This window comes from Ambystoma mexicanum, chromosome 9, assembly GCF_040938575.1.
Source record: "Ambystoma mexicanum isolate Mex_15411 chromosome 9, UKY_AmexF1_1, whole genome shotgun sequence".
Taxonomy (NCBI): Eukaryota; Metazoa; Chordata; class Amphibia; order Caudata; family Ambystomatidae; genus Ambystoma; species Ambystoma mexicanum.
In genome coordinates, this window is record NC_090931.1 from 708204005 (window position 1) to 708231891 (window position 27887).

At 46.2% G+C, this 27887-nt stretch overlaps 1 protein-coding gene across 1 annotated transcript; it reads right to left on the reverse strand.

The window, feature by feature from the left end:
- LOC138487386 (gamma-crystallin-1-like) lies at positions 1-27617 on the reverse strand. Its single transcript, XM_069613958.1, has 3 exons — positions 27609-27617; positions 24778-25020; positions 1-273 (listed from the first exon to the last, which is right to left on the reverse strand). The coding sequence occupies exons 1-3, from the start codon at positions 27615-27617 to the stop codon at positions 1-3; spliced, it is 525 nt and encodes a 174-aa protein (XP_069470059.1).
- Positions 27618-27887: the final 270 nt, after the last annotated feature.

Sequence of the window (27887 nt, forward strand, 5' to 3'; positions counted from 1 at the left end):
TTAGAAGTCTCTGATGTATCTGAAGGACCCCACCTTGGGGCTCGTGGCTCCCCAGTCGCTGTATCTCCTGTACTCGCCAGGTCTCAGGTAGTACTGGCGCCCCCTGTAGTGTGGCTCTTCATAGAAGATCCAGTAGCCCTCCAGCACATTGCAGGAGTTTATGTCGTGGTAATTGAACTCTTCGTAGACATGAGCGCAGTCTTCGGTGAACTCCCTCATCTGGCCTTTGAAGTCCTCTCTCTCGTAGATCCTCATCCTGAAGGAGCCACGGTACTAAAGAAAGGAGAACAATACGTACACGTTACTGAACACATCCACATCTAAAATGCCACATCCACATGTGCCACTGTTATGAGCGGCAGACATTTTACTAATTATGATACACATATTCTGCTTTTATTTTTGTTTTAGATTTTGAATGTGAGGTGGACACAAACCGACTACACCAAGAAAAAGCAAACATGAACAATTGTGTAACAGATAGCCCAGAATGGTTTATTATCAACATGTGCAAAACTCTGTGTTGGCAGCACCGGGAACCATGGGTTGCTGCGCCTGCAGTCTCTGTTATAAAGGTGCACTAGCAGCCAGTTGGCGGAAACTTGAAAAGGCCCATGAATCGTGGTGCCTGTTGTATGAATGAGGAATTGTTTTTTTAAGTTTCCACTCGTTTGGCGCGTGTGCTTGTTTTGAAAATAGAGGTCGTCTTTATCATTTCCTTGCTCAGGTGCCTGAAGAATTTGAGGTCCACAAAGGTCATATTTTCATTTTGAAGTTTTATTCAATTGAATTGTCCAATTGGTGGGATATCAAGTGGTGCCGACACGTGCTTTATCCGATGGCAGGGACGCAGCAAGACTAAGAGGTAAACACCTCAGCAAGACCAACCCAACCAGACAAGGGCGCACCAAGCCCCACAACTGCCAGCAAAGCAGGCCCTCCTGGAAGGACCAGACACAAATACAACCAGCCATGATCAAGGCACAACTATGCCCTTCACATATCAGCCTTGAAAAAGACCTGTAAGGTTGAAACACGTGTCAGCACCACTTGATATCCCACCAATTGGACAAATCAATTGAATATAACTTCAAAATGAAAATATGACCTTTGTGGACTTCAAATTCTTCAGGCACCTGAGCAAGGAAATGATAGAGGAGACCTCTATTTTCAAAACAAGCACACGTGCCGACCGAGTGGAAACTTAAAAACCAATTCCTTGTGCAAAACTCTGCTGTGCTTTTTTGGCCCGCTGTCTACATTGGGGGTAGGAAGAGTTTGTCATTAGTGTGTTTATTTTCTCGGTGACACAGCTTAGCAAGCGCAGGGTTCTCCTTTTCCTTTCACCGGTAGTACAGTTACATCACAGCAAGTGGACAGTTCCATTAGACAACTGAGGTAACTGCAGAGATGCTCCTTCAGACACCAGGGCGTATACTGACTGATTGGTAAGTAACACAAAAAGGGAGGAGCTAGGAACAAGACAAGCTAACAACAACAAAAAACAAGAGGGTGCTCCTACTGAAATGCAGCAGGAACACCCCCGTATAGTTTCTAGTTGGTTCTGACAGGACCTGATTCTTTGAGGAAAAGCAAGCAAGAGCGAGAGAGAGAATTGGTTTTCATGGGAAGGGATACTACAGTATTGACGGTAGATTCGGAAATTAATTCCTGAACGTCAGGGGCTTTCCCTCCATTTGAACCCTGAAGAGAGACGACAATATATGCAACCCAAGGGGATTCTAGACGGCTTTTGTATTGTATTGACCCTTCAAACGATGGAATAATTCACCATTAGGCAAAGCCAAGATCCTGGCCAGCTTTGGGCACTTTAGATCAAAGAGTTATTGTAATTCTGTGACAGAGCTAATAGTGTTTAATTTATGTTGCAGAGGATGTGAATGAAAGCATAGAACAGAATGGAGTAAATAAGGACAGAAGGCTTTAGCAAACTCTCTTCCAGGTACAGAAACTCACTTTAAGCATCCTAGAGGAAGTGGGTTTAACAACATTCCTGGTTTAGCCCCAGAGCAGACTTTGGTCCGGTCCAGTTAAGGGCTTCCTGTGCAGTAGCCCAAACCACTGGAAAGAATTGGACCGGCATGTAACAATTTGGTCATGAAGCAATGACTCTATTTCCGCAGGGCCGGGGGGTCCAGTAGTTTTTAGAAAATATTTCAAACACAATTTACTTGCTGTAAAAGCGCCATGCAAATGCACAAGAAATAAATAAGGGGGTGCCCCTTCTCCCAAAATTATAGTGATATCTCTGATGGTGCTTTGCAGCAAAGATGCTTTTCAGAAATGAAAAAGCCACCATTTTTTTGGTTTGATGCTAGAGATAATCGTGGTTATATCCACGGCTACCCGAAAATGAAAAGGCAGAAACATGCCCTTTGGAGGAGAAAAAACAATGCAATGGCATTAGGCTAGAAGTGGGGCAGAGACCATGCGAAATTGGAGCACTGGAGGGGGGGCAGGGGATCAAGTTAAGAGTACAAACGTTTTCTTGTAGCTGCGGTTATTCAGCAGAATAATCATGGCTACAAAAGAGAAGGACATCGAGAATGAAAGGGGGTCACATGGAACAACTTGTGTGGGGTGGGCCTGGGAGAGGACATGGGGGGAAATATGAGTTTAAGGGAGTTGGGGGCATGCCAGGAAGTGAGGGGCACCTGGTGAGTGACTGGAAGTGCAGGGACTATTTGTCATTTTTCCTGATAACCGTGGATATTGGACACCTACAGCTAACCGCAGCAATCTGTAGTACGTTGCTATTATGAACAGGGTTATGGGGGAAAAAAGAGCAAGTATTTTGACAGCTACAGTGAGGTTTGAGGTTGAAAGTGGACACAGCCGAAGGCTATGGCTAGTGGCCTAGTAGTCTTGTAAAATATACATTGGGCATGGCCCTGGCTAGTGGGCCCAAAAGAGAGGGGAACATGTGCAATGGCCACGCCCAAAAGCTACTGGCCATGGCTGAAGGCCACGGCTAGTGGCCCAGTAGTGTTTTAAATATAGAGTGGGCACAGCCGAAGGCCCTGGCTAGTGGGCTCGAAAGACATAGAAAGTGGATGTAAAAGAAACATATTGGGGGAAACTACACAGTGGTCACGGCCGAAGGACATGGCTAATGGCTTAGTAGTGTTGTAAAACATACAGCGGGCATGGCTAGTGGGAGGGCCCAAGAAAGAGGGGAAACATATGCAGTGGCCTCGGCCGAAGTCCATGGCAAGTGACCCGGTAGTGTTTTAAAATAGAGTGGGCAAAGGCAAATGCCAGACTCAATCGCCAAGGCCTAAGACTGTGCTAGTGGGCTCAAAAGACGTGGAAATTGGCCACGGCTGTAGACCTTGGACACTTAGTGGGTGTAAAAGAAACATATTGAGGGAACATATACAGTGGACACGATAAAAGGGCATGGCCAGTGGCGCATACAAAAAACTACGGTCTAAAAGAAACCTTCAAATTCACTACTAGCCGTGTTCCCATTGCAAAGTCCATGAGCACATATATATTAGAAGATAAGGAATTCACTAAGACATACCAAATGGCATTATAGGGGCATAGCATTTTAAGGGACATCCACAGGAGAGTTAAGTCGGTCATGACTTCAACAAATGATTAATTTCAAGGGTTTTGTGGAGATAAATCTGGTCAACATAACTAAAACTAAACTTTCACTACATTTTGTTCAATTAATGTATATATTTATTTATTCAGATTTGTAGAGCGCACGTCAGCCTGGGGGCATCGTGGCGCGTGTTACAGACAATATCTTAGTTACATAGGATACAGTAATTACATACAATACAGAATTTACAGTAGACATGTATACATTAGCAATGCAGTATATTTACATGGATTCCTGAGAGTTTCCCAATTATTTTGCAAGGAATGAGGTTTTCAGTTTCCTGCGAAAAATGGGGAGTGCGTTTTCTGCTCTAATGTCTGCAGGGAGAGCGTTCCAGGTCTTGGCTGCAATGTAGGGGAAACTTAGACCTCCGGCTTTGGCTTTTTTGATGCGTGGGATGCAGATTAGGTTGGAGTATTGCGTCCTGGTGGGACGGGAGGAGGAAGGTTTGAGGATGGTTTCTGATAGATAGGACGGGGCGGAGAGAGAGAGGCATTTGTGAGTGAGGGTGAGGATTTTGAGAGTGATCCGTTCTTTGACCGGGAGCCATTGGGCTGAGTGCCTGGCCTGGGTGATATGCTCTCTTCTTGGGATACTAAGAGCGGCCCGGAGAGCATTGTTCTGCGTGACTTGTAGTCTGTTTATGTTTTTGGCTGATGTGCCTGCTAGGAGTGTATTGCAGTAGTCCAGTTTGGCTCCAATGGTTGCCCTCGCTATAGAGAGGCAGTTGGGTTTAGAGAGGTAGGGCTTGATGGCGTTTATGAGTTTGGTGGTGTGTGCGGATGCGGAAGTGATTGCGCTGACTTGTCTAGTCATAGATAGTGAAGAGTCAAGGTATACTCCCAGTGTCTTTACGGCTGTGGATACGGGGATGATGGAGTTGTCAATGGAGATGTTAGCGTACAGTTTGTCAAGTTTGTCTAGGGTGTTCTGTTGACCTAATGTCATGATTTCAGTCTTGTCACCATTGAGGCAGAGGCCATTAACTGCCCTAGACCCCCCCGACCCCCGTATATGCATATATACGGGGGTCGGGGGGGTCTAGTGATATTGATCAAGACATCTATGAGTTATTGCGCCAACGTGATAGATACCTGCACAAACTGTATACAGTATATTAGAATGACCCCCGATTCAGGTAACAACTTGCTGATTGTGAATTTTTATAACAGCCCACATATATCTGAATCCAACAGGCTCGGCTTGCTGAAAGATCTGGTGGAGGGTACGATACTTGAAGAGTTAGACCATCAGACAGTCCTTGTAATGGGAGGAGACTTTAATATTAAACTGGGAAAAGGGATCCCGGGAGGTTTGTATGATGATTGTGAGGATGCCACTTATGGCACTTTTCATGCAAGTATGTTGGATACTTGGGTCTGCCCCAAGGGCTTACAAGTTGGGTTGTGGTTGCTGGAAAGGGATTGCGGACATTGAATGGATGAGTTGCACCTGATGTACCAGGGTCAGTGACTTTTAGAACTACTCAGGGGTCTTCCACAATTGATTATTTCTTCATGCATGTGTACCACTGACACTTGATAAAGGAATTTGAGGTATACATGTATATAAGATAATATTATTAAATTTCCCTTCACAATTGCAGGTGCTTTACTTTGTCCTCTGGTAGTGAATGATTTACTTTGGCATGAAAAAGATGTTTTTTTTCAAATGGGAAAACAATTAATGAAATCAGAAAGTTGACATCTGTCATCTGGACTATAGTAAAAAAAAATATAAACTAGAGATAATGTATGTTATCAAGTAGGTGGGGTATTAGTGAAGATATGAAATGATATATGATAAGTCATGTATAACACGCCTGTAAAAAAGTGTTTCTAGGCACGACAAGGGAGGGAAGACAGAGGGAGGACAAAACAAATGATCTCACGAGGCCTTGTGTCATTGAGATTGTGCAAGTGCAATAACGCAAGGTGCGGGAGGGGAGGGAGAAGTGCCAGGGACAGGGAAAGGGAAGTGCAATCAGGGCAGCATTGCTCTGAGTAAGTGCAGCCAGGGCAGGGCCCTGGGAAAGTGCAAGGAGACAGGGGACTGTAGGGTTACAGTTACAGCCCCTAAGTGCGCAGAGGCAGAGGAGGGGCGATTGGTCATGGAGGAGCCTGGTACCCAGCCTGGTACCCAGTGAGACTCTGAGGGTAGCCAGACAGGTAGGTCAGCAGGGGAGAGGGAGAGAGGAAGCGTAGGAGAAAAGCAAGGTCTTGAGCTGCTTCCGGAACTTCAGGTGGTCAGTCTCAAGTTTGAGAGGGGCAGGGAGCCCCTTCCAGACGGAGGCACCTGAGGAGAGAGAACTACCCTGCACTCTCTGCCTGGAAAAGCATCTGACCCTCGGAGAGTTAGAGGTGGTGGAGCAAAGGGCTCGATAAGGAAAGTGTTTTGGAGGAGACTGTTGGATGTAGTGCGGGCCCAAGCCCCAGAAAGCCTTGTGGGTGATGCAGAGAGTTTTGAACTTGATCCATGCAGCCACCTGGAGAGATACAATCCCTGGGCTTCAGGCTGTGGACAAGTCCTGTTCTGGATTATTTGCAGAGGGCTGAGAGTAGAGGAAGGCAGATTGAGAAAGAGGCTGTTGCAGTAGTCCAGCCTAGAGAGAAACAGGGCTCTAAGGCAGAGATCGTTGGAGGTGCCCCGATCCTGAATCACGGATAGACAGTTAGGAATCAGCGAGAGAGGAGAGGAGGCTGAGGGGCACCTGAAAGAGAGCTGAGTGTCATCCGCATAACACTGAAAGTTACAGGAGAAGATAGAGATGAGGTGGGCCCAAGGGGCCACGTAGATATTGAAGAACCTGGGTGATAGGTTACAGCTCTGGGGAACACCACATGTGGAGAGAGGGGTGGTGGAGAGAAAGGATCCAAGTTGGACCTGTAAGGGTCAGTCCAGCAGGAAGGAGGACAACCACTCCAGGGACTGATCCGTGATGCTTAGGTACTGATAGAGTCGATTGATCAGGATGGCATGGTTGACTATGTCAAAAGCAGAGCAAAGGTCAAGGAGGATGAGGACAAAGGAAGGCTTGAATCAAGATTAGTGAGCAGATCTTCACTGGTGTTCATTAGCGCAGTTTCTGTGCCTCTGGCTGCTCTGAAGCCAGACTGATGGACCTGGAGACAACCAACAGATTCAGTGTGGAGAGTAATCTGGGAGATAGCCAGCTTTTCCAGGAGTTTTCCCAGGAAAGGAGTGATACAGATCAGCCGATATTTTGCCAGACAGGTAGGATCGGCAGGAGGCTTTTTAAGGAGGGAGCGCACAAGGGAGTGCCTGAGGATAGAGGGTAATGTTTCAGTGGCAAAATAGTGATTGCAGAAATTAGCCAAGGCTAGAGTGACGGTGTCAATGTGATCCTTTATAGTCCTGGAGGAGCAGAGGAGCACCTGTTTGGTTGAGGCTTTCATAGATCGGACTTGTCTAGAAACCTCAGGTGTAGTCAGAGAGAAAGAGGAGAAGGGAGGACGATTGGGAGAGGCTGTCAGAAGGGGGCCGCGAGGGAGTTTTAGTGAGAAAGTGAAAAGCCAGAGCTGTACAGAGGGCCTGAGAGGGAACAGGAGAGGTGGAGACTGCAGATGGATTTGCCAGGTCCTTGCAGATTTTAAAGAGTTTGGCCATGTTGTTAGAAGCCACAAAGACACAGGCTTCGATGTGGACCCTCTTCTTGGACAGGACAGAGAGTCTGTATTGCCTTTGGAGCAGGCAGCAGGCCAATTTGTCAGAGGATGGGCCTGATGCCCTCCATTTCCTCTCAGCCACCCTACACTTGATTTTCAGGGTGGCGAGGTCGGATTCATACCAAGAGTTGCACTTGGAGGTAGGCTTCAGACAGATTCACATGACAGGGGCAAGGATGTCCAGACTGTTGGTGATAGCAAGATGCAGGTTAGATGTGAGTTAGCCGCAGGTATAGGAGGAGCAGAGAAAGTAGCGACAAACGCATCCACTGACACACACTTCATGGGCCAAATGACTGAGAAGGTGGGTGGCAGTGCTGGGTTGGGCTTAGCCTAGGGGACAGACAGCATCAGGTGAGAGGAGAGCAGAAAGTGGTGAAGTGGGAGAATGGAAGACCAGGCTCCCGTCCTTCACCTCTCGCGCTTGGCCTAAAGGGTCACGACCCAGACACCCGCCACGAGAGGAGTTTGTCCATTTACCAGACGACCAGATACCCTGGTACAGGAACATACGGATGTGTCCATCTGCCTGCCCAGCAGCCCGCACTAGCCATGCCGACACCTGCGGCACGGACCAACTAGACTAAAACCTACACGTCGTTAGAGATGCCATGACGACCTAGCCAACGGTTAGCACACCTGTACAAATATACACACTGGACACTCCCGCACCAATCTACATGAAGAATATACCCAGTGCTATGAAGCAGGCGACAGACATACTCACGGACGTGCATCTTTAATATTTTCTACATAGGCTTTCAAAATGCAGCAACGCAAGACGCGTCATGAACTCATCTAAAAAGCTTGCTCACGCTTCTCCTAACACCAGTTGCCACAATGAGAGATATAATGAAGACGCGATACTGGTCATGAAACTATATGGTACTGTAACCTAAAGCACCTGTGCACCAGACGGACCCACTTATACACCAGGCCTAAGTAGGCCGCAAGCAAGAGCTTCCATGGACGTTAAAAGAACAAGAGTCAGATTGCTGATCCTGCAGAATGAGCCCGGCGAAGCAGCCAGCCAAGGTCGCAATGTTGCAAATCCACATTCCAAGAGCAAATCATCAAGGGCACGATGTTGCAACCTCGTACGCCGCGCACCAACGTTAAAGTCACACCTGCATATTAAACCAGACACACAGTGGAAAAACAATATTAATTGTGCAGAATTATGCCTCAAACACGGTCTCACCTCACGTGACCAAGCCGAACCTGACATGATGCCAAGCCCAGGAGAAAGAAAGCGTCTGGATCTCTCGTTACAAGACATAAGCAGATACAATTAAAAAGGCTCAATGGACATCTGCGACAGTGGGAGCAATCAGCCTTCCAGCTATGAATAAATCCTCACATTGTCTGCACGTACCCATAGTGAAACATTGTTGCAAATGACAGGTACACCGAGAGCTGGGAACAGCGATGGTCCCAGGCTGGGAAGCTCGCGGGCGCACCAATCAGAACATGGGGCTCCTATCACTGACGCCATTAGCCTTAACCAATCATCAGGGGTCTCCATGTAACAATTCTCATGTATCTAATCGTAGGGACAACCCAGATATATCACCTGACTAACCCTCGACCACTAACATTGTTCTCTATACGTGTGCTATACTAACCCTACCACTCGAGTAACCAATTAAGAGTGGCGATAGGTTTTTTACTAACTTTTCAATGTGACGCAAGTAGCGCGTCATATCAAGGTAAAAAGGGCCTGCGAGCCCTACGATTGTGTGTGTGTCAGGACGGACGCGTATGCTCCTTGACCCATCCCTGCCGTTTTTGTCTAATAAACAGCAGAGTCACCTTGCTTCTTGCGTGTGTCTCATACTCTATCTCATCTGGGATATACGGGAGGAGTTGGGGCCTCCCTGCCCGGAGGTCTGCGGACGGCCCGGCCGACCCCGGCAGAATTTCCCCCCGACAAGTTGGAGGCACTGCTGAGATCTGTTTAAGATCCACCTTTTTATTTTTACTTTTTCCAGGCACTCCCGTTGCGAGGAGGCCCGGCGGCGCGGCCCCCTCTGCCGTTGCCCCCTTCTGAGGACTACAGGACCATCGCAGAGCTGCGAGAAGACCGGACAGCGCAATCCGGATATTGGCCCTCGGGAGCAGGTTGAGAAGTATCCCGCCCGCGGTTGGCGAGTGTCCAGACGTGGTCCAGACGAGGGGAGGTGGCGAGCCGCTTGGAGGGGTGCACGCAGTCGAGCGGCCCTGCATCGAGAGAACTTGGTGAGCATGACACGCACAACAAGCAATGCGAAATTGTGAGGGAGGGGGGAGGAAGTAAATAAGGGAGGAGGGAGGTGTTGCACAGGTGCGCGGCGGAGGTTTAACAACTTAGTGTTGGTAATGGAATGAATGGTAGTGAAACGAGTGCGAGAGCAGTCGGCTACGTCACGCGAAAGAGGGGGGCGGAGCACAAAAACATCACGTGCGGCCGCTCGTAGACACTGATTGGCCTAGGTTGCGACTACGTGTAAGGGTGGGTGTATGTGGTTTCCTACGATTTGGCATTTATTGATCAATGAGTAGATGAGGATCCCTATTGTTCGAGCAAGAAACTCGATAGGTAGATGACGTTTCCCTGTAGGCGGTAGCTAGCTAGTTGCCCAATACGGAAGATAATTGGCTGGTTAAGCCCTCCTGTTGAGGGGCGTATCACACGCGAGGCGACGCAGCATGCGCAGTCCGATTATATTATTGATTTGATTACCTTGTTCCAGGAGTGACAGGAAGACAGCTGTAGGGTTAACGGGGGTAGATTGCAAGTGTATTTAGAACTTAAAGAATATATGAAGAACTTACCAGTAGCTCGAAGAGATCAGTGACGTCACCAGTAGGGCTTTAATAGGATATCACGAGCACAAGGCACATTGGTTTTGAGAGTGGTGGGGAAGAGAAATATGGTAAGGGTGCGGACACGGAGATAAACGGTAAACGAGTGGATCGGGGAAAGGAGAAGGGGGGAGGGGCGTGGCTGCGCACGGAGAACGCCGGCCACGGCAAGTGTAAAAGGGGGAGGAGAACGTGGAAACAGGACGACTGTATAAGAGCGTCATAAGGGGTACGCAGCCGCAGGGGGCATTGTGCGCTTCGGCCGCAGGGGGCCGTAAGGGTGTTGTATAAAGAAAGAAAGACAGAAGGGAATATACAAATGTAAAACCCCATATATATATATATTTTTTATTATTATTCTATAATTTTGTCAAAGGATTGTCGTAAGTCCCCAAACTTACGGGGCCAGGTAAACAATATAAGATTGTATATTGTAAACTGCTAGTGAGATAAACTGCTACCAGATAGGGGAAGGGTAACAAGTGGGGCGCTACTATGTCATACGGGACAGGGTCGGGAGGGTGGGGGAACACCCTCACTACCCCACTACAACACATATGCACCACACTGCCACCCCATAGGGAGAAACTAATTAAGTACAGCATAGAATGGACCCAGGGGACGGATAACAAAATGCTAACACCATGGCCGCCTAATGGTAGCTTCGATCCATATGCCCAACATTCACTGCTAAACCATCTGCACAATACATACAAGGGGAAGAAGTTGGCAAACCATGTGGAGGTGTTTAACTTATGGAGGATGTTCCAGGGGTCCCGACCAGGACCAAATGGAATGTTCACTATGGGGGAAACACCGGAAGGAAAGGAGATTAAGGAGGAAGGAGAGGATGGGAAAAAGGGGAGTGAAAGCACAAAGAACACGGGGAACGGAGGAGAGGGAGGAGAAAAGAATAATAAATCAGATGACATAAAAAAGGAACCAAGCAACGAGATACCCATAACACAGGGAGTGAAAACAGAGGGAGGGGGGCTGTACCCTTTAAGAGAATTAGGTGAAATAGAAAGAGGACAGTTAAGGGCGGCTGAGGGATACTCGAACCCGGCATACAGCCCTCCACCCTATGTGGCTCATAGGAAGATGCCAGTGGGGGAGGGGAGGATTGGAGAAGAACAGACTGTAGAGATAGGAAATGATGAGTGGGTAGCTGCACAGATATTATTAAAATTACGAGGTTCACTAACTGGGGAAGAGAGGGAGGTAGTAAAGAAAACAGACGAGGATAGTGCCAGAGAGAGTGAAATGAGGGGGGAAGAGCTATTACGGCAAAAGGAAGAGATTTTGGAGGAACGATTAGCAAAGCTAAGGGATGAGCAGAATGAATTGATCAAACAGCTCGAGAGGGAGGAAAGAGAGAGAGCAAGGAAAAGGAAAGAAGGTAAGAACGAATTGGAAAAATTAAGGGAACGGAATGAGGAGCAAAGGAGAGAAGCTGAAAGGGTAAAAGCAGCAGCAGATAGGGTATCAAGAGTAGTGCTGCGAGAGAAGAAGAGGGAAGAAGAAGAAAAAGAAAAAGAAATGGCAATATGGAAGAGGAGGTTACTATCAGAGACAGCTAAGAAATATGAAGAAGGGAAGGTAATAGAGAGTATAGTAGAAAGAGAAAGGGTGAAATGGGAAAGGAAGAAAGAGGATGAAAGAATATTGGAACAGATGAGCAATGAAGTGATGGAGGAATTGAAACGGAAAAGGGAGGAAAATAGTAGGGAGATGGAGGAGAGAAGTGAAGGAGGAAGAGAAGATAGGAGTAGGGAGAGTGAAAGATGGGGGGATGTATATAGAAGCAGAGAAGTAGCGACAACATCAGCACTAGAGGGAGCAGTTGGTAACGGTGAAAAAGGAGAGTTAGACCTAATAGACTTACAAACAGTAACAATAAAAGGGAAAAAGACAGAGTGGGGGATGCCATTTATGAATGATTTTTGTAGTGAGGAGGAAGAAGGAGTGGAGAGGGAAGGAAGAAAAAGTGAAAGGGAAAGCTTAGATAAGCTATACCTCACCCGAACCAACATAGACTCGCCATGGATCAGTAGGAGAAAGGAGGAGTTGGAGAGAAGTGAGGAGGGAGAGCAAGGACTAGCGGAAAGACAAGCACATGAAACCACACCATCCCCATCCCCATCACGCCCTCCCCCATCGCACCCTACATGCTCAACCACCTCACGCTCGCTGCACAAAATAAAACTCGCGCCCTTCATAGACGAACTGACACCCTATGCATGTCGGCTTAGAGACCTCCCTAGTCGCAGACAGGACAGACGAATACACATGCCCACATTAAATACAGGAAATGATGAAAGGAGGGGAAAGGATGGAGAAGAAGGAGTTAAGAGCAGGGGTAATAAGGATGAAATTGAAGATGTAAAAGAAACGGAAGAGGAGGACGGGTGTGAGGACTCGATAGTATGGAACATAAAGGGTGAAACGAGACACAACTTAATGCCACTTTTGGAGAGAGGAGGGGTTAGACCACAGTATGTCCCTTGGAAGCATACAGATAAAGAAAATATAAAATGTAGGCTTCCATCATTAAGTGGAGGTGCGGGTAAGTGGATATATGAAATGGAAAAACACAACGCAGGACAGAAACTAGCAGTAGGAGATGTAAAGGGCCTGTTAATATCAATATTAGGGGATAGAGCGGATGACATTTGGAAGAGAGCGGGATTTCATGGGGTAACAATAACAAACACATCGCATGATGGGGCACCATTCGCAAACTGCAGACATGCACTATGGCAGGCACTGAGGGTACAGTAGCCAGACACATCAGACATAGGAGCAATTACTTCCCGTAAGATGCGTGAGAATGAGGATCCTGTTGATTATATCCAGGAGATCCAAGAGAAGTGGCGCATGGAAACTAGAGAGCAATGGGATAAAACACCAGCAATATTCTATCATATACTAGTACAAGGGCTCCCAGAAGGAGTTCAGAAACAACTAAAGAAAGTAGTGGGAATGGAAGCAAAACCATGGCCTGAAATACAACTGACTATAGTACATCACTGCAGGACATGGCAAGGAAAAATGAAACAAAAGGAAGAGGACAGGAAAACAGAAGAGGCTAAACTAGTACAGAAAAAAACTTACTAAATACACAATGGAAGGGGCACTAATAACTACGCCCACAACAATGGCCCAAAGCCCCACACAAGTAGTGGCTGCACAGGATCCCGCCCAAATACCACCTTCACAGACTATAACACAACAAGCGCCGCCACTGCAATTACACACACCCAACATGGGAGGAGGGTACCCAATGCAAGGAGCTGGGTATTATAATTATAACAGGGGGAGAGGAGGATTTATGAGAGGGAGAGGATACGGATATAACACCCAACAGCAGGTGGGAGGACTTAGAAATTCCTACCCCACAGGGCAACCAGTATACCAGGACAACACAGGGAGCTTCCCATGGCAGAGCAGGGAACCACCCGTGTGTTGGAATTGTGGATTATTAGGACACATGTCACGCACGTGTAGGGTTAGGCCAGGAACACCAGCATGGAATGAACAGGTACAACCTAGGACCTCACAAGAACAGCAGGGCATACAACAACAGCAGACGTTGCAACAGGGAAGTGAACAACAACAACAAATAACACAACAACAGCCACAGGCATATTCACTGCCACAACAACAGGTAGCGATAACACAACAACTCCAAACACAACAAACACAATTGGGTAGGGTGACGGTCTTGGGACACAACCCTTACACAGGAAATGGCCAATCATTGTACCCTCAATAGGACAGCCCACAGACGGCCTTGGTGTGTCCCATCCTGTCAGTAACACCTAATAGTGCGGAGGAGCCACGCATAGAGGTAACGATAGGTGACAAAAAATTATCATTCCTTGTTGACACCAGGGCAACCCGGTCTTGCATAAGGGAAGGTAAATTTAAGATGTCAGGCGAAGCCATGAACACCCAAGGATTCTCTGGGGCTAAAGGGTTGGTTCCCTTTACTGATAACATTCCCTTATCTATTGGAGATTATGATCTGTCAGTTCCACTTTTATATTATAGTGCCTCACCAGTAAATATATTGGGGAGAGACATAATGAACAGGTTGAATATGACGATCTCCTTTACAGAGATCGGCATAATTTGCTCTACTCCAGGGATTAACATGCTCGCAGCACGACAGATTATGCAAGCATACTGCGGACAGACAGCGATTAGGGCGGAGCCAGTAGATGGCGAGCTATTTCAGTATGGAACAGATATGGCATTTGCATGGATGCCAGGGATAGAAGGAAAAATATGGAGGAGGCCAGCAGCCTATCTGTTCCGACCAGAAACACCTGTTAATGAACCAGAAGGAAAGGTGGTTCTACTGGACATTGAGAGCATTATTGCAACAGCTGATTATATTGCTGTGCACGCCAAAGATAAAGAAGGAAGAGCATGGAGGGCAGTGATAGCACTAGCAGAAGGATGTAGGCTAACCCAGGTGTCAGATGAGGAGCTGTTCTCAGAAGAAAAGGAGGATGGTGAAATGGTGTTCATGATGAGTGTAGAAATATGGCTAAGAGTGGCTCACAAACAAGTAGCACAGAAAATTGCGATGGCACTTGAGGCACCCGCATGCACCCCAGTCCCCTTCTTTAAGGAGGATATGTCAAAGGTACCCAAATCATTGTGGACTATTAGCCCTTATGACGTGGGGTGCATAAAAAGCATAGAGGGAGTAAGGATAAAATTGAAAAAAGGTGCCATACTACCCAGAGTGAAACACTACCCACTGTCAAAAGAGGCAGATGAGGGCATATATGAAACCATAACGGCCCTTATAAACAATGGCATATAGGTCCCCTCAGAATCACCATGCAACACGGCTGTGTACCCAGTGCGCAAGGATAAAGGGGGGTCTTGGCGCTTCATACAGGATCTCAGGCCCTTAAACAACATAGTAGAAGCAGAATATCCCGTTACAGCAAACCCGGCTACAATATTGTGTGGCATTCCAGCGGAAGCATCACGATTTACAGTGATCGACCTTAAAAATGCTTTTTTCTCAATACCATTACACCCAGACTCACAAGATCTGACAAGCTTCACTTACCGAAATACTAAGTGGAAACCTACCAGATTGCCACAGGGGTATTGCGAATCACCCTCAATTTTCAATAGAGTAATACAGATGGATTTGGGCAACATTGAAGTGGAAAGCACAGTGTTGCAGTATGTGGATGACATAATAATTTGCAGTACAAACGAAAGTAAATGCAGAGAGGACTCTTTAAAGATGTTGACAATATTGGCTGAAAAAGGGTACAAGGTAGACATGGAAAAGATACAATACTGTCAAGAACAGGTACTTTACATTGGCCAACTAATATCCCAACATGGAAGAAAGATTGCACCACAAAGAGCACAGGCCATTTCAAGCACTCCAATGCCACAAACTGTGAGGGAACTGCAGCAATTCCTGGGGCTGTGTAACTACTGTAGAGCATGGGTATTTGATTACAGTTCATACATAGGACCCCTGCTTGAGGCTTTAAGGGAAGCTAATAAAGGGGAGAAAAAGTTGGGGTGGACTATGGAAATGAAAGAGGCCTTTGATGAATTGAAAGATGCGATATCAACTGCTCCAGTACTGGCATCCCCAGACTATGAGCGACGATTTTTTATATTTTCACATTGCGACTCAGCAGTAATGAAAGCATTATTGGCCCAAAAAACGAGCATGGGCTATAAACCAGTAGCATTTTACAGCGGGCACTTGGACCCTGTGATGTTAGGTCACTTCCCTTGCGAACAAGGTCTCGCTGCAGCTGCTTTTGCAGTGGAAAAAGCATCAGCAATAACCATGGGGTGTCCAACTACACTGTTTGTGGAACATGCATTATTTGCAATATTGAATAAACCTAAGTCCACCCTAACCACGCAGAGGGCATCAGGTTATGAGATCATTCTGTCTAGAGCTGAACTAGCAATTGTTAGATGTAGCACGGCTAACCCTGCAAGGTTCCTAGCAGAAGTAATTGAGGAGGGAGATTATGCCCATGACTGTACACAAATAACTGAAATATACTCATGTACTAGAAAAGTTGAAGAAAACGCACTAGAGGGAGGTGAGCTTTTGTTTATTGATGGGTCATCAACTATTGATCAGGGAGATGGGATACGGAGAACTGGGGCAGCAGTGGTAAAGATGTTGGAGGCACCGGTGTGTGTGGCTATGAAATGTGTACAATTACCACAGCATTACTCCGCTCAAGCCGCGGAACTGGTTGCACTAATATTGGCATTGAAGGAAAGCTTTGACAAACGAGTAACCATATACTCCGACAGTGCATATGTTACATCCACTGTCCACTCAGGGCTGTCGAAATGGAGAAGAAGAGGGTTTAGGAGAGCTGATGGCACTCCAGTGCAACATTCCCTCTTATTGGCTGAACTAATTGAAGTAATAAATGACCCCCAAGAATTAGCCCTAGTAAAATGCACCGCACACACCAATGGTGAAGACCACGTCTCAAAAGGGAATGCAGCAGCAGACGCACATGCGAAATATGCTGCATACTTTGGTGAGATATGGAACCCCCCAGAATCACAGAGAGGGAGAGCGAGGGGAATGGCTAAGGAGATGTTGATAAGAGAAGGGTACACCCATCTCCCAGCCACGCAGATTATGGAGCTACAAGCGGCTGCACCAATGGCCGAAAAAGAAATATGGGTAAAAAGAGGATGTACAATGTCACCAACCGACGCACTATGGCGACAGGGTGGCACTGGAAAGGTTGTAATACCATTGGCACTTTTGAACACCGCCCTGAGCCAATTACATCACCCAGCACACACAGGCAAGGAAGTAATTGCAGCACGAATTAGAGAAGATTGGTTCTGCCCCGAGTTAAATTCTCATGTGTCGAATTTTATCAGCAACTGTCTCACATGTCAACAGTTTACGGCCGGTCATACCCTAAAAGTAATAAGAGGTACTATACCCCGGCCAGAGGGACCTTTTCGGCATCTTCATATTGACTATGTTGATATGATCAACATATATCAAGGTAATAGGTATATGATTGTAGTAGTATGCCCATTCTCTAGGTGGATTGAAGCAGGGCCCTGTTCACACCCAGATGCATTTAGAGCAGCCAAATTCCTAGTGAGGGAGGTCTTCCCCAGGTGGGGACTGTGCGAGGTGTTAAGGTCAGACAATGGCCCACATTTCGCAAATGAAATGTTCCAGCATATCACATCCTTGCTGAGCATAAAACACAAATTCGCATGTGCATACCACCCACAGGCCAACGGTGTATGTGGACGCCTGAATGGCCTATTAAAGGAGGCAATTGCAAAGATACAACAAACAACAAAGAAAAGCTGGTTATATTGCCTTCCATTAGCCCTATTTGAACTAAGGAATAGGCCCGGGTCTGACCACCACCTCACCCCACACGAGGTGGTTACCGGACGTCAAATGCGCCTTCCCCTAATGCCAACGTCAAGAGCATTCACTGACCACGAGAGCACAGCGAGTGTTCTAGGTGATGAAATGTACCAATATGTGTCTTCTTTGATTACTAGTGTTGTGTTTGTGTCTCAACAGCTCGAGCGCACACGGGGCGGGTCTATCAGCAATCAACAAGAAGGCTCGAATACAGAAGTAGAAAAGGAAAACCTGTGTAAACTTGCTAAAGGTGACCACGTGCTACTTCGCAATTTCAACAGGAAATGGAATGATGAACGATTTACTGGCCCCCATCTGGTAGAGGAGGTATCAACAAGAGCAGTAAAGCTAAAGGACAAGCGTGCATGGAACCACCTACATGATGTAAAGATCTACAAACTGCAGACCCGCCCCAGCGCCACCGACAGGTCCATTGGGAGAACAACAACAACATCACCAACGGCGGAAGAGAGTTCTACCACAGCCAACGACCCATTTGTTCCCATATCCTGTCACTCCCCAGCTTCCCCGGAGACAATAACTGACGAAGAAAGGGGTGATCCCCATACTGCCCACCCCATGGTCACACGCTCAAAGAGTAAAAATACTTCCGCCAGCTGAGCCAAATATAGTAATACCCGAACTGAAGGACATTGCCTGCACAAATACACATGTAAACACGTGAATGTTCTCTTTTCTCTTCTCTCGCACATACAGGAACTGCGTATTATTGTATTGTTAAGAAAATAGATAACTAACAAATTCACTGCCCAGGAGTAGATGGTACTCCCAGATGATAACTACCCGGAAGAATTGTCACACCAATTTGTATACGAAATAAAAAGGCCAACGTACCTGAAAAAGAGAAGGGTACGTGTCTACTACACAGCATTCCTCTTGGCCATAGAACATTCAATGCCCCACCTCCACCCATACTTGCCGGTCCTAAGAGATAGATCACTTAGAGTAGCATGGGAACAACTCTTCGCCTGGGCGCTGAATGACTATTTGATAGGGAGAGCTTAAAGAAAAACAACAACTAACATTTAATAACTAGCATTTTGAGAATTTTCAGGCGGGCAACTTTAACGTCGCAAGAATACGCTGCCAGGACTGCAGCAAGGTAAGAGCAAAATGCTGGTGAAATTAGCATATGTAATAAAACTAATAGGGATTTTGATGATCACCGGGTTCTTGGCTGCCTCTGTATGGCAGTACAGCTATGCTATTCATTTTATTGCTGCACCCAAACCTAATACACCCCCGTCCCCTGCTGCAACAGGTGTTACGTCAGGTGATAGTAGTAAAATTGCACCCAAGCAAAATAGAGTTAAACGCAGCACATACTCAGACAATAAAGGTATTGATAATTATATACAAGATTCAGCACACGTCTCAAACAACATATGGTACCAACACATGACCCGCATTGGTAAGCAGACAACAGAGGACAGCTGCTACGTTTGCTCATTAATACCATACGCCATGAGTGCTTCTCGAACATTTGTTGCCACAGAAATAGATGAAAAGACAGCACGGTGCATAATATACTTGGCACTGTTCCAAACGAAAGGAAGATTTCAAGGGACAGTGGTGCATATGACATGGAAAACACGATACTCATACCCATATGAAAACAACTTCCTCAAGACCTATTTGAGTTACCACAAGAGCAGTTTACATGCTGAAGCATTCAGATACATAACAAGTGGTCCTGCAAAAGGAGAAACAAAGAAAGTAACACTGCAGTATCTACCATGTGATTGGTACGCCACTGAAGTTCCGGGTAAACAAGGATGTTGGGAGAGGCCACTGGTGACGATAACCGGGAAGGTGTACCTGGACAACAACTGGGAGATAGGAGTGATTGGCAGTAACATGGTAACAAAAGAAACTATCTCAACTATCGAGGCACACAACCACCGATGTTGGACGACGTGGCTAAAGTACGTACCAATGCTCACGTGGGTGGAGACGGATGAAGACCCAATAACAATACTGCCGCTGACTGCGCCCAAGGTATGCTACCAGCATAAAGGAGAGGTGAACGTAGGATATAACACCAACTGTGCAAGCGTGATGGAGTTACCTGAGGGGGGAGCAGGAACAGCAGTAATAATGGACCATTATTGGGCCTGTGGAGAAAAGGCATACCATACACTGCCTCCCCTGTGGAATGGTGTGTGCACAATGGTGCACGTCAATGTACCATCACTAGTGGTACCCAAGAAGCATGTCAATGTGGCGAACTTTCCCAAAATGGATGAAGGGGACAAGAGAAAAAAGAGATCTGCACCACTTCAGGAGGAGCAAAGGAACAGGACCAACAGCAATGATACTGTCCTAAATAGAAGGAAAAGACAAGGAGAACCTCTGACAGGAAATTACCTGTGGGGAAGGTCGGAAACGGCACTCACTTCAATACCGCCAGAACACAGACTATTCAGCAGAGCAGCAATGTTCTTCTCCTCAATAATACATCCGGGACTGCAGGCTTACGCAAACGCAAAATGGCTCCAGATAACTAGATGGGAACTAATGATGACCATCAATTCTACAGTAAATGGATTCAACGCAATAAAAGAGGAGCTGCGAGCTATAAGGATGGTAGCACTCCAGAACAGATATGTATTGGACCTTCTCACAGCCATGGAAGGAGGAGTTTGTGCAAAGATAGGACAATCATGCTGCACGTTCATTCCTGCCAACGATGCTGACAATGGTACACTGACAGAAGCAGTTTCACAATTGGCCCAGATGCACTCCAAAATGATGGATGAAAGCAACGGTGTAAACAAGGATAAGAGCTGGTTTTCACTATTATGGTCATGGATGCCATCCTGGCTGTCAGATGGACTGAAAATTATAGTTGGTTGTACTATTTTGGCTGGAGCTACATTGATCATAATAAGATTTTGGAAGGCCCGGAAGGCACGTACCACTGACGATTTGCTTGAAATGGTGGGTATGCACCCCTTGATGCCAGCAGATGACGGCCAGCACACAGGCGTAATAATACAGGAGAGGGAGAAGTTGCGCAACCAGATCATCACCAACCATCTAGACCCACCATCGGTCAAGATCGAGAACCCAAGAAACCCCAGGTGCTACATAGGGAAATGGGTATACTGTACTCCTGGAGGAACCTGTGAATATATGTATTGGTCATTTGAAGATCATGTGAACCATTATGGACATTTAGGAGGAATAACTAAGATATGGAGAGTAAGAGGAGACAGCGAAAAGGATATGTTTGTGGTCGACAAGTCGACCAGAGGGGGGACTGAAGTGGGAGAATGGAAGACCAGGCTCCCGTCCTTCACCTCTCGCGCTTGGCCTAAAGGGTCACGACCCAGACACCCGCCACGAGAGGAGTTTGTCCATTTACCAGACGACCAGATACCCTGGTACAGGAACATACGGATGTGTCCATCTGCCTGCCCAGCAGCCCGCACTAGCCATGCCGACACCTGCGGCACGGACCAACTAGACTAAAACCTACACGTCGTTAGAGATGCCATGACGACCTAGCCAACGGTTAGCACACCTGTACAAATATACACACTGGACACTCCCGCACCAATCTACACGAAGAATATACCCAGTGCTATGACGCAGGCGACAGACATACTCACGGACATGCATCTTTATTATTTTCTACATAGGCTTTCAAAATGCAGCAACGCAAGACGCGTCATGAACTCATCTAAAAAGCTTGCTCACGCTTCTCCTAACACCAGTTGCCACAATGAGAGATATAATGAAGACGCGATACTGGTCATGAAACTATATGGTACTGTAACCTAAAGCACCTGTGCACCAGATGGAACAACTTATACACCAGGCCTAAGTAGGCCGCAAGCAAGAGCTTCCATGGACGTTAAAAGAACAAGAGTCAGATTGCTGATCCTGCAGAATGAGCCCGGCGAAGCAACCAGCCAAGGTCGCAATGTTGCAAACCCACATTCCAAGAGCAAATCATCAAGGGCACGATGTTGCAACCTCGCACGCCGCGCACCAACGTTAAAGTCACACCTGCATATTAAACCAGACACACAGTGGAAAAACAATATTAATTGTGCAGAATTATGCCTCAAACACGGTCTCACCTCACGTGACCAAGCCGAACCTGACATGATGCCAAGCCCAGGAGAAAGAAAGCGTCTGGATCTCTCGTTACAAGACATAAGCAGATACAATTAAAAAGGCTCAATGGACATCTGCGACAGTGGGAGCAGTCAGCCTTCCAGCTATGAATAAATCCTCACATTGTCTGCACGTACCCATAGTGAAACATTGTTGCAAATGACAGGTACACCGAGAGCTGGGAACAGCGATGGTCCCAGGCTGGGAAGCTCGCGGGCGCACCAATCAGAACATGGGGCTCCTATCACTGACGCCATTAGCCTTAACCAATCATCAGGGGTCTCCATGTAACAATTCTCATGTATCTAATCGTAGGGACAACCCAGATATATCACCTGACTAACCCTCGACCACTAACATTGTTCTGTATACGTGTGCTATACTAACCCTACCACTCGAGTAACCAATTAAGAGTGGCGATAGGTTTTTTACTAACTTTTCAATGTGACGCAAGTAGCGCGTCATATCAAGGTAAAAAGGGCCTGCGAGCCCTACGATTGTGTGTGTGTCAGGACGGACGCGTACGCTCCTTGACCCATCCCTGCCGTTTTTGTCTAATAAACAGCAGAGTCACCTTGCTTCTTGCGTGTGTCTCATACTCTATCTCATCTGGGATATACGGGAGGAGTTGGGGCCTCCCTGCCCGGAGGTCTGCGGACGGCCCGGCCGACCCCGGCAGAATTTCCCCCCGACAGTGGCCAATCCATGAGAGAGGAGTGGTGAGAGGGTTCAAGAGAGGGACGCCTGAGGAATTGAGTACATCCAAGGTATGCCTGGCAGAGTGTGTCAGACCAGAGGGTAGAATGGAAAGAGAGAGAATGTCTCAGAGGTTGCGGAAGAGCCCCTAGGAGGGATTTGAGGCTACCATGTGGATGTTGAGGTCTCCAAGAATGAGAAGTTGAGAGGTAGAGGCAAGGAGAGAAGAGGAGAGGTCAGCCTACTCTGAGAGGAAGAGGGTGACCTGATGGTGGCCACAGTCGGAGAGAGGTCAGGAGAGATAGGTAGCCTGCAAACCAGGCATTCAAAGGAGGAGTAGGCCTGTGTAGGAATGACAGAAGTAGGGATCCACTCCGGAGATTTCAGAGTTACTCCACCTCCGGGATGGTTGGTTCTGGGTTCGGAGAGGATCTTGTAGCCATCAGGAAGGAGAGTGCCAAAACTCGGACAGCGCTGGCCATGAACACTGTCTCAGTGAGAGCGAGGACATCCAGGTCAAGTTCTCCGAGGAGGTGGCAGATGTCAGAGAGGAGAGTTTGATAGCAGAGCGAGAATTGAGAGTAGCAACAAGATGTTTTTTTTCATTTTCATACTTAAAACATTTTGTTCTACAGAAATACTGTTCTTGGCATTGTGCGGCTATCTATGTAAATGGTAATTCACACCTGGTGTGTACTTTTTCTGAAAAGGTTGGGTGCTCATTAAACAAAAGGAGATTGGTTAAATGTGGTCATGTGGATTGAGTGCATTAGTCTACAGCCTTACATTGTACAGTTATTGACATTTATTTGCATAGAGGATCAACCACATTCTCTCTTTTGATTATTGAAAGTGACTGTCATGCCTGTAGAACAATTAGTCTTATTCCCGAGGTTAATAGTCTACGCTTCCCATTTCCCATAATTCACAAGATTTGTATCATTCTAATGAATTGTGGGTTTTGAAATCGCAGTTGTATTGTATTGTATTGTATATGTATTTGTATAGTGCATAGTAAGGCCAAAAGGCATCTAGGGTCTGAGGAGCCAGCAGTTGGGAGACCATCCAAGAGATAAATGTTTTAAAAATTTCAGAAACGAAAATGATCTGTAATTTCTCTGAGATAGGCTGGAAGAGAATTCCACAGTGCGGGGACAAGGACCGAAATAGAATGGCCTCTGCGGTGTCTCGGAATTCTCAATGAAATTTGTGAGGATGAACGAAGAAGTCAAAAAGGCTTAGAAAGGATCAGCTTAGAAAGAAGAAAGTTGGCACCAGAGTTATAGATTGCATGATGCGTAATGCAGAGTATCTTGCAATTGATTTGGATTTTCACTGGGAGGAAATTGAGATGTTGTAACAGGCTGTGAGAGTGAGAGAATCTAGTGACCCCACGAGCCAGTCAATCTGCAGAATATTGCTAAATCTGCATTTGTTGGATCAAAAAAGAAGGTTGGCCAATGTGAATTCCATTTCAGGATTGCATAATGGAAAAGTCACTACTTCAGTACAGAGCTCAGCCGGGAGAAAAGGCAGGATCTTCTTCAGAATTTTCAATTTGGCAAACCCTGCATGGCAAACCCTAGAGATGTGTGCTTCTTTAAATCCTGATGATAAAGGTTTAACACCCAGGCTCTTGACTGATTCACTAGGGGTGGGACATGAACCCCGAGTGTCTTTCCCGTAGTCAGGATTCCATGCTGTACTGAAATTGGGGGAACCAATCACAAAGATCTCTGTTTTGTCCTCATTTGACTTTAACCAATTCCTGGACATCCAGTCACCAATCACAGATAGACAATTTCATAATTTAGATGGAGAATCAGCTAGACAATTTCATAATTTTGAGAATCAGCTGTGGGTGAGTCAAGGCAGAAAACCCGAGTATCATCTGCATAGGTGTACAAATGCACCTCACATTCTCTAGTAAGATCAGCTAAGGTCCAAAGATAAAGACTGAGGGACCCCACATTCTCTAGTAAGATCAGCTAAGGTCCAAAGATAAAGACTGAGGGACCCCACATGTCAGTGCTACTGGAGCAAAATGAAAAGGAGAGAGAGATACCATTTGAGAATGGTCAGTAAGAAAACATGAGAACGAAGAAAGCGGGTGGGCAGCATTAAATTTGTTAGATTGGCATTGGTTATGCATTAAATATAGGCTGACATTTAATTTATGTGCTTGCAAGTCACTGCATGTTAAGCCATATATATTGAAGCACTGGGAATGGATACCATGCAGGTAATGAGAATGCTGGTAGTGGCTTCAGGACCCACTCAAATGTCACATCATATTTACAAGAATTATATTTTGATTGAAGAAATAGGGGATTACTTACTTGTGGGATCAGGCTGCAGGAGCTGATGGAGTCATTGTCCCCCATCCAGTGCTGAAAGTCGGGGTAGTCTCCCTTTTTCAGAAAGTACTGATTGCCCTTGTGGTTTGCGCTCTCGTAGATGATCCAGGAGCCAGTGCCGACCTTGATGGAGTTGCACCGGCTGACGTGTGACTGCAGGTCTGCGCTGTCACTGCTGCACTCGTAGGAGCGGCCCTTGAAGTTCTTGTCCTCGTAGAAGGTGATCTGAAGGGGAAAATATTGAAAGTGTCTCTATATTAATCACAGTTCATGCTAGCAGGACCCCCGTTGATTCCTTTCATGGCAAAGGTGGTAGGAGAGTGGCCATCAAAGATGCCCACATTTTCACCCCTCTTGTAATGTTCCCATCCAAATGTGTTTTTTTCCCCTGTATTGAAGGTAAGCCCCTGTGCTACAATCCTGTACTGGAAAACAAGTTATACAATGTCTGGGGACTTTTATAATTTTTCCTCCACATCTGGGCTGGAGATAAAAGCGGAGGATATTTATAAAATGTGATAATTTTACAGCTGGTTGGAATACTTTAGAAGGCAAATATTGCTACACCTGTGATGAGGCAAGAGCTAAACAGCTGGTGTTTAGCAAACAATGCATGTTGTAGAGTCACCTCTATACTTGTAATGAGGTGCCTAGAATTCTATTCATGGAGCTTACAGTTATGTGCTTTGGCCCAGGCTTGGAATCCATGGTACACAGCTCTGCATCTGATAGGAAAGGTAACCCTCTCCTATCCCCTTCAATGTCCCAGTGTGCAGGTTATGAATGCTTAAAATGAACACACATGGTTGGGAGCTGGAATAACACACCAAAGCTTCTAACCATGTTGCTGCAAGCTTGATCATTTGCGTTCACTTCAACCATTCCTAACTGTATGTGCTACCCAATATGTGTGTATGTAGGTATGCCTGCATGGCACATATAAAGTGTGCAACTAGCAGGAAGGCAACAGAGCGTTATACATCGGGGACGAAACCAAGGGTTTACAAGTAAGGGTGCAAGGGTAAGAGAGGAACTTGGCTGGCTAGGACAACCAAGGAGGGGTGGATCATTGCAATGTGTGTATTGCACAAGTTTTCTATATGCAGGAACAAAACGAATGCAATTATCTTAATGCACCATTTACAGATAACATATTTGCAAGGTTGCATACATTCATACAGATACCCCCATGCGCACTGTACTACATGAAAACAAATTCAATGCAACTTTATAATACATGTTTTGAGATTCTGTATGGACAGATCTGTTTCCCCGAAAACAACCCTTTTTCCAGCCAGCATAAAGCAAATCAGGAATAATAATGAGCAGTGGTGTCTGATCAGTGCTCGAGTGTGGACTGGAAAAGTTCAATACTGCTTTTGATGACAATAACATTTAGCTTTTATGCAGAGCAATAACTAGCATTATGTGTGCTATATATTATTATTCATTTCAGTATTCATCCATGTGACGACCTACAGCGCATGTGCAAATCTCTGCAGCAGGCGTGTAATCCGCTGTACTAGTATACCTTCCCACTTCCTCATGATGTCCCAAGATCAGCCTGCAATTCCCATATTGGCCCATGTTGGCTTTAGGTGTAACATAGTTGTGAAATAGATCATGGAATAATGTAGACACTGCAGGCACTCAGTGTTTGACTAGGGAAGCAGACACCTCTGCAAAGCCACTTGGGTCGAAATCGCAATTCCACCCTTCTAATTTGGATAACTTTAGGAATCCTGAAGTTAGCTAACAAGATTAATATAATGTACCCCAATACATGTACAGTTAAGGCAAAAGAGCTAAACAGAAAACAATGAGGGCCGGGAGAGGGGGTGAAGGTCCCCTGCATAGAAACAAAGGTGTAAGTGCGTTTGTAGCACATTAATGCTTGCTTTGTATGTCTTTCTCTGATTTGAAGATTTGTTTTGTTTGTCGCATAAAGTGTACTTTCCAATCCCCCACATCCGTTATAGCTACTGGTAAAAGTGATGGCAATTGGTATTTACTCATGTGGAGGATTTTTTGGGATTTGCCCAGTGGATTGGCAGACAGACTTCGAATGGCCAATAGCTTTCATGCTCTGCCTGGCCAGTCCCGTGGCATTACCGCCGGCCTGTGGTTTTCATGCTGGTGCTAATGCAATGGATTCTTATGGAATCCCCCTTGATAGAAAGAAGCAGGCAGATTCCATAGGGCTTTGCTGTAAATGTCTCCGGCCGTTGTGAACTGTGGGAGGCATTTATACTATTTTTTCCAAAACAGAGTGGAAAAGTGAAGAGTAAATGTGAATTGACCTGTGTTTTTACACTTAGCATTTCCACTTCGTTTTTAAGAAGTAGATAATTGCACAGAAGAGGAACTTACACACTTGTGCAAACGTCCATGTTCCTCTTCAGTGCAATTTCATTTTTATGTTATTGCTGCCTACCAGGTCCGTCATTCATCCAGACTCTGCCATAAAAAACACACAAATGCTTTCAATGCAGAATACATGCTCTTACTGATGTTAAACTAATGAACCCCTACGGAATTTGCCTGCCTTTTACACCGGGTGAATCCCTTGGCAATGCCTCCTGTAATTCAGGAGGCATTTACACTTGTTCCAAAATGTGGTGGCAAAGAAAGTCTTTAAGGGGTCTGTTTTAACATCGTTTTACCACTTTGTTCTACAAATGTGGACAATGTGCACCCAGGGGAACTTTTGCAATGAAATACAAACATAAGGACTTCCTTTTGCGCTATTACTCATCAAATTAAAATGACACCCTCTATATTTTGCCCGAAGTCTACTCATGACATTGTCTTACCTTGCCCATTTTGGATGTGGTTGTCGGCGTGCCAGTCCTCGGTCCCCTACAGGCGTGCACAGGCCGGGCTTTATAGCTCTTTGCTACTGCTGCATCGGCGTGCGTTGAATAAAAGGGTTGCTTTTCCTGCCCACTAAGGAGAATGTGTTGCTTTTGTTGCACGCTGTAGGAATGTTCTCACTGCAGTTGGCGTTTGCAGACTAGTGCTGGCTTCTCATTTTTGGAATGAAGCATAAAACGTCCCTGTGTGTAATTACTAATGCACCATTCTTGGCTGAC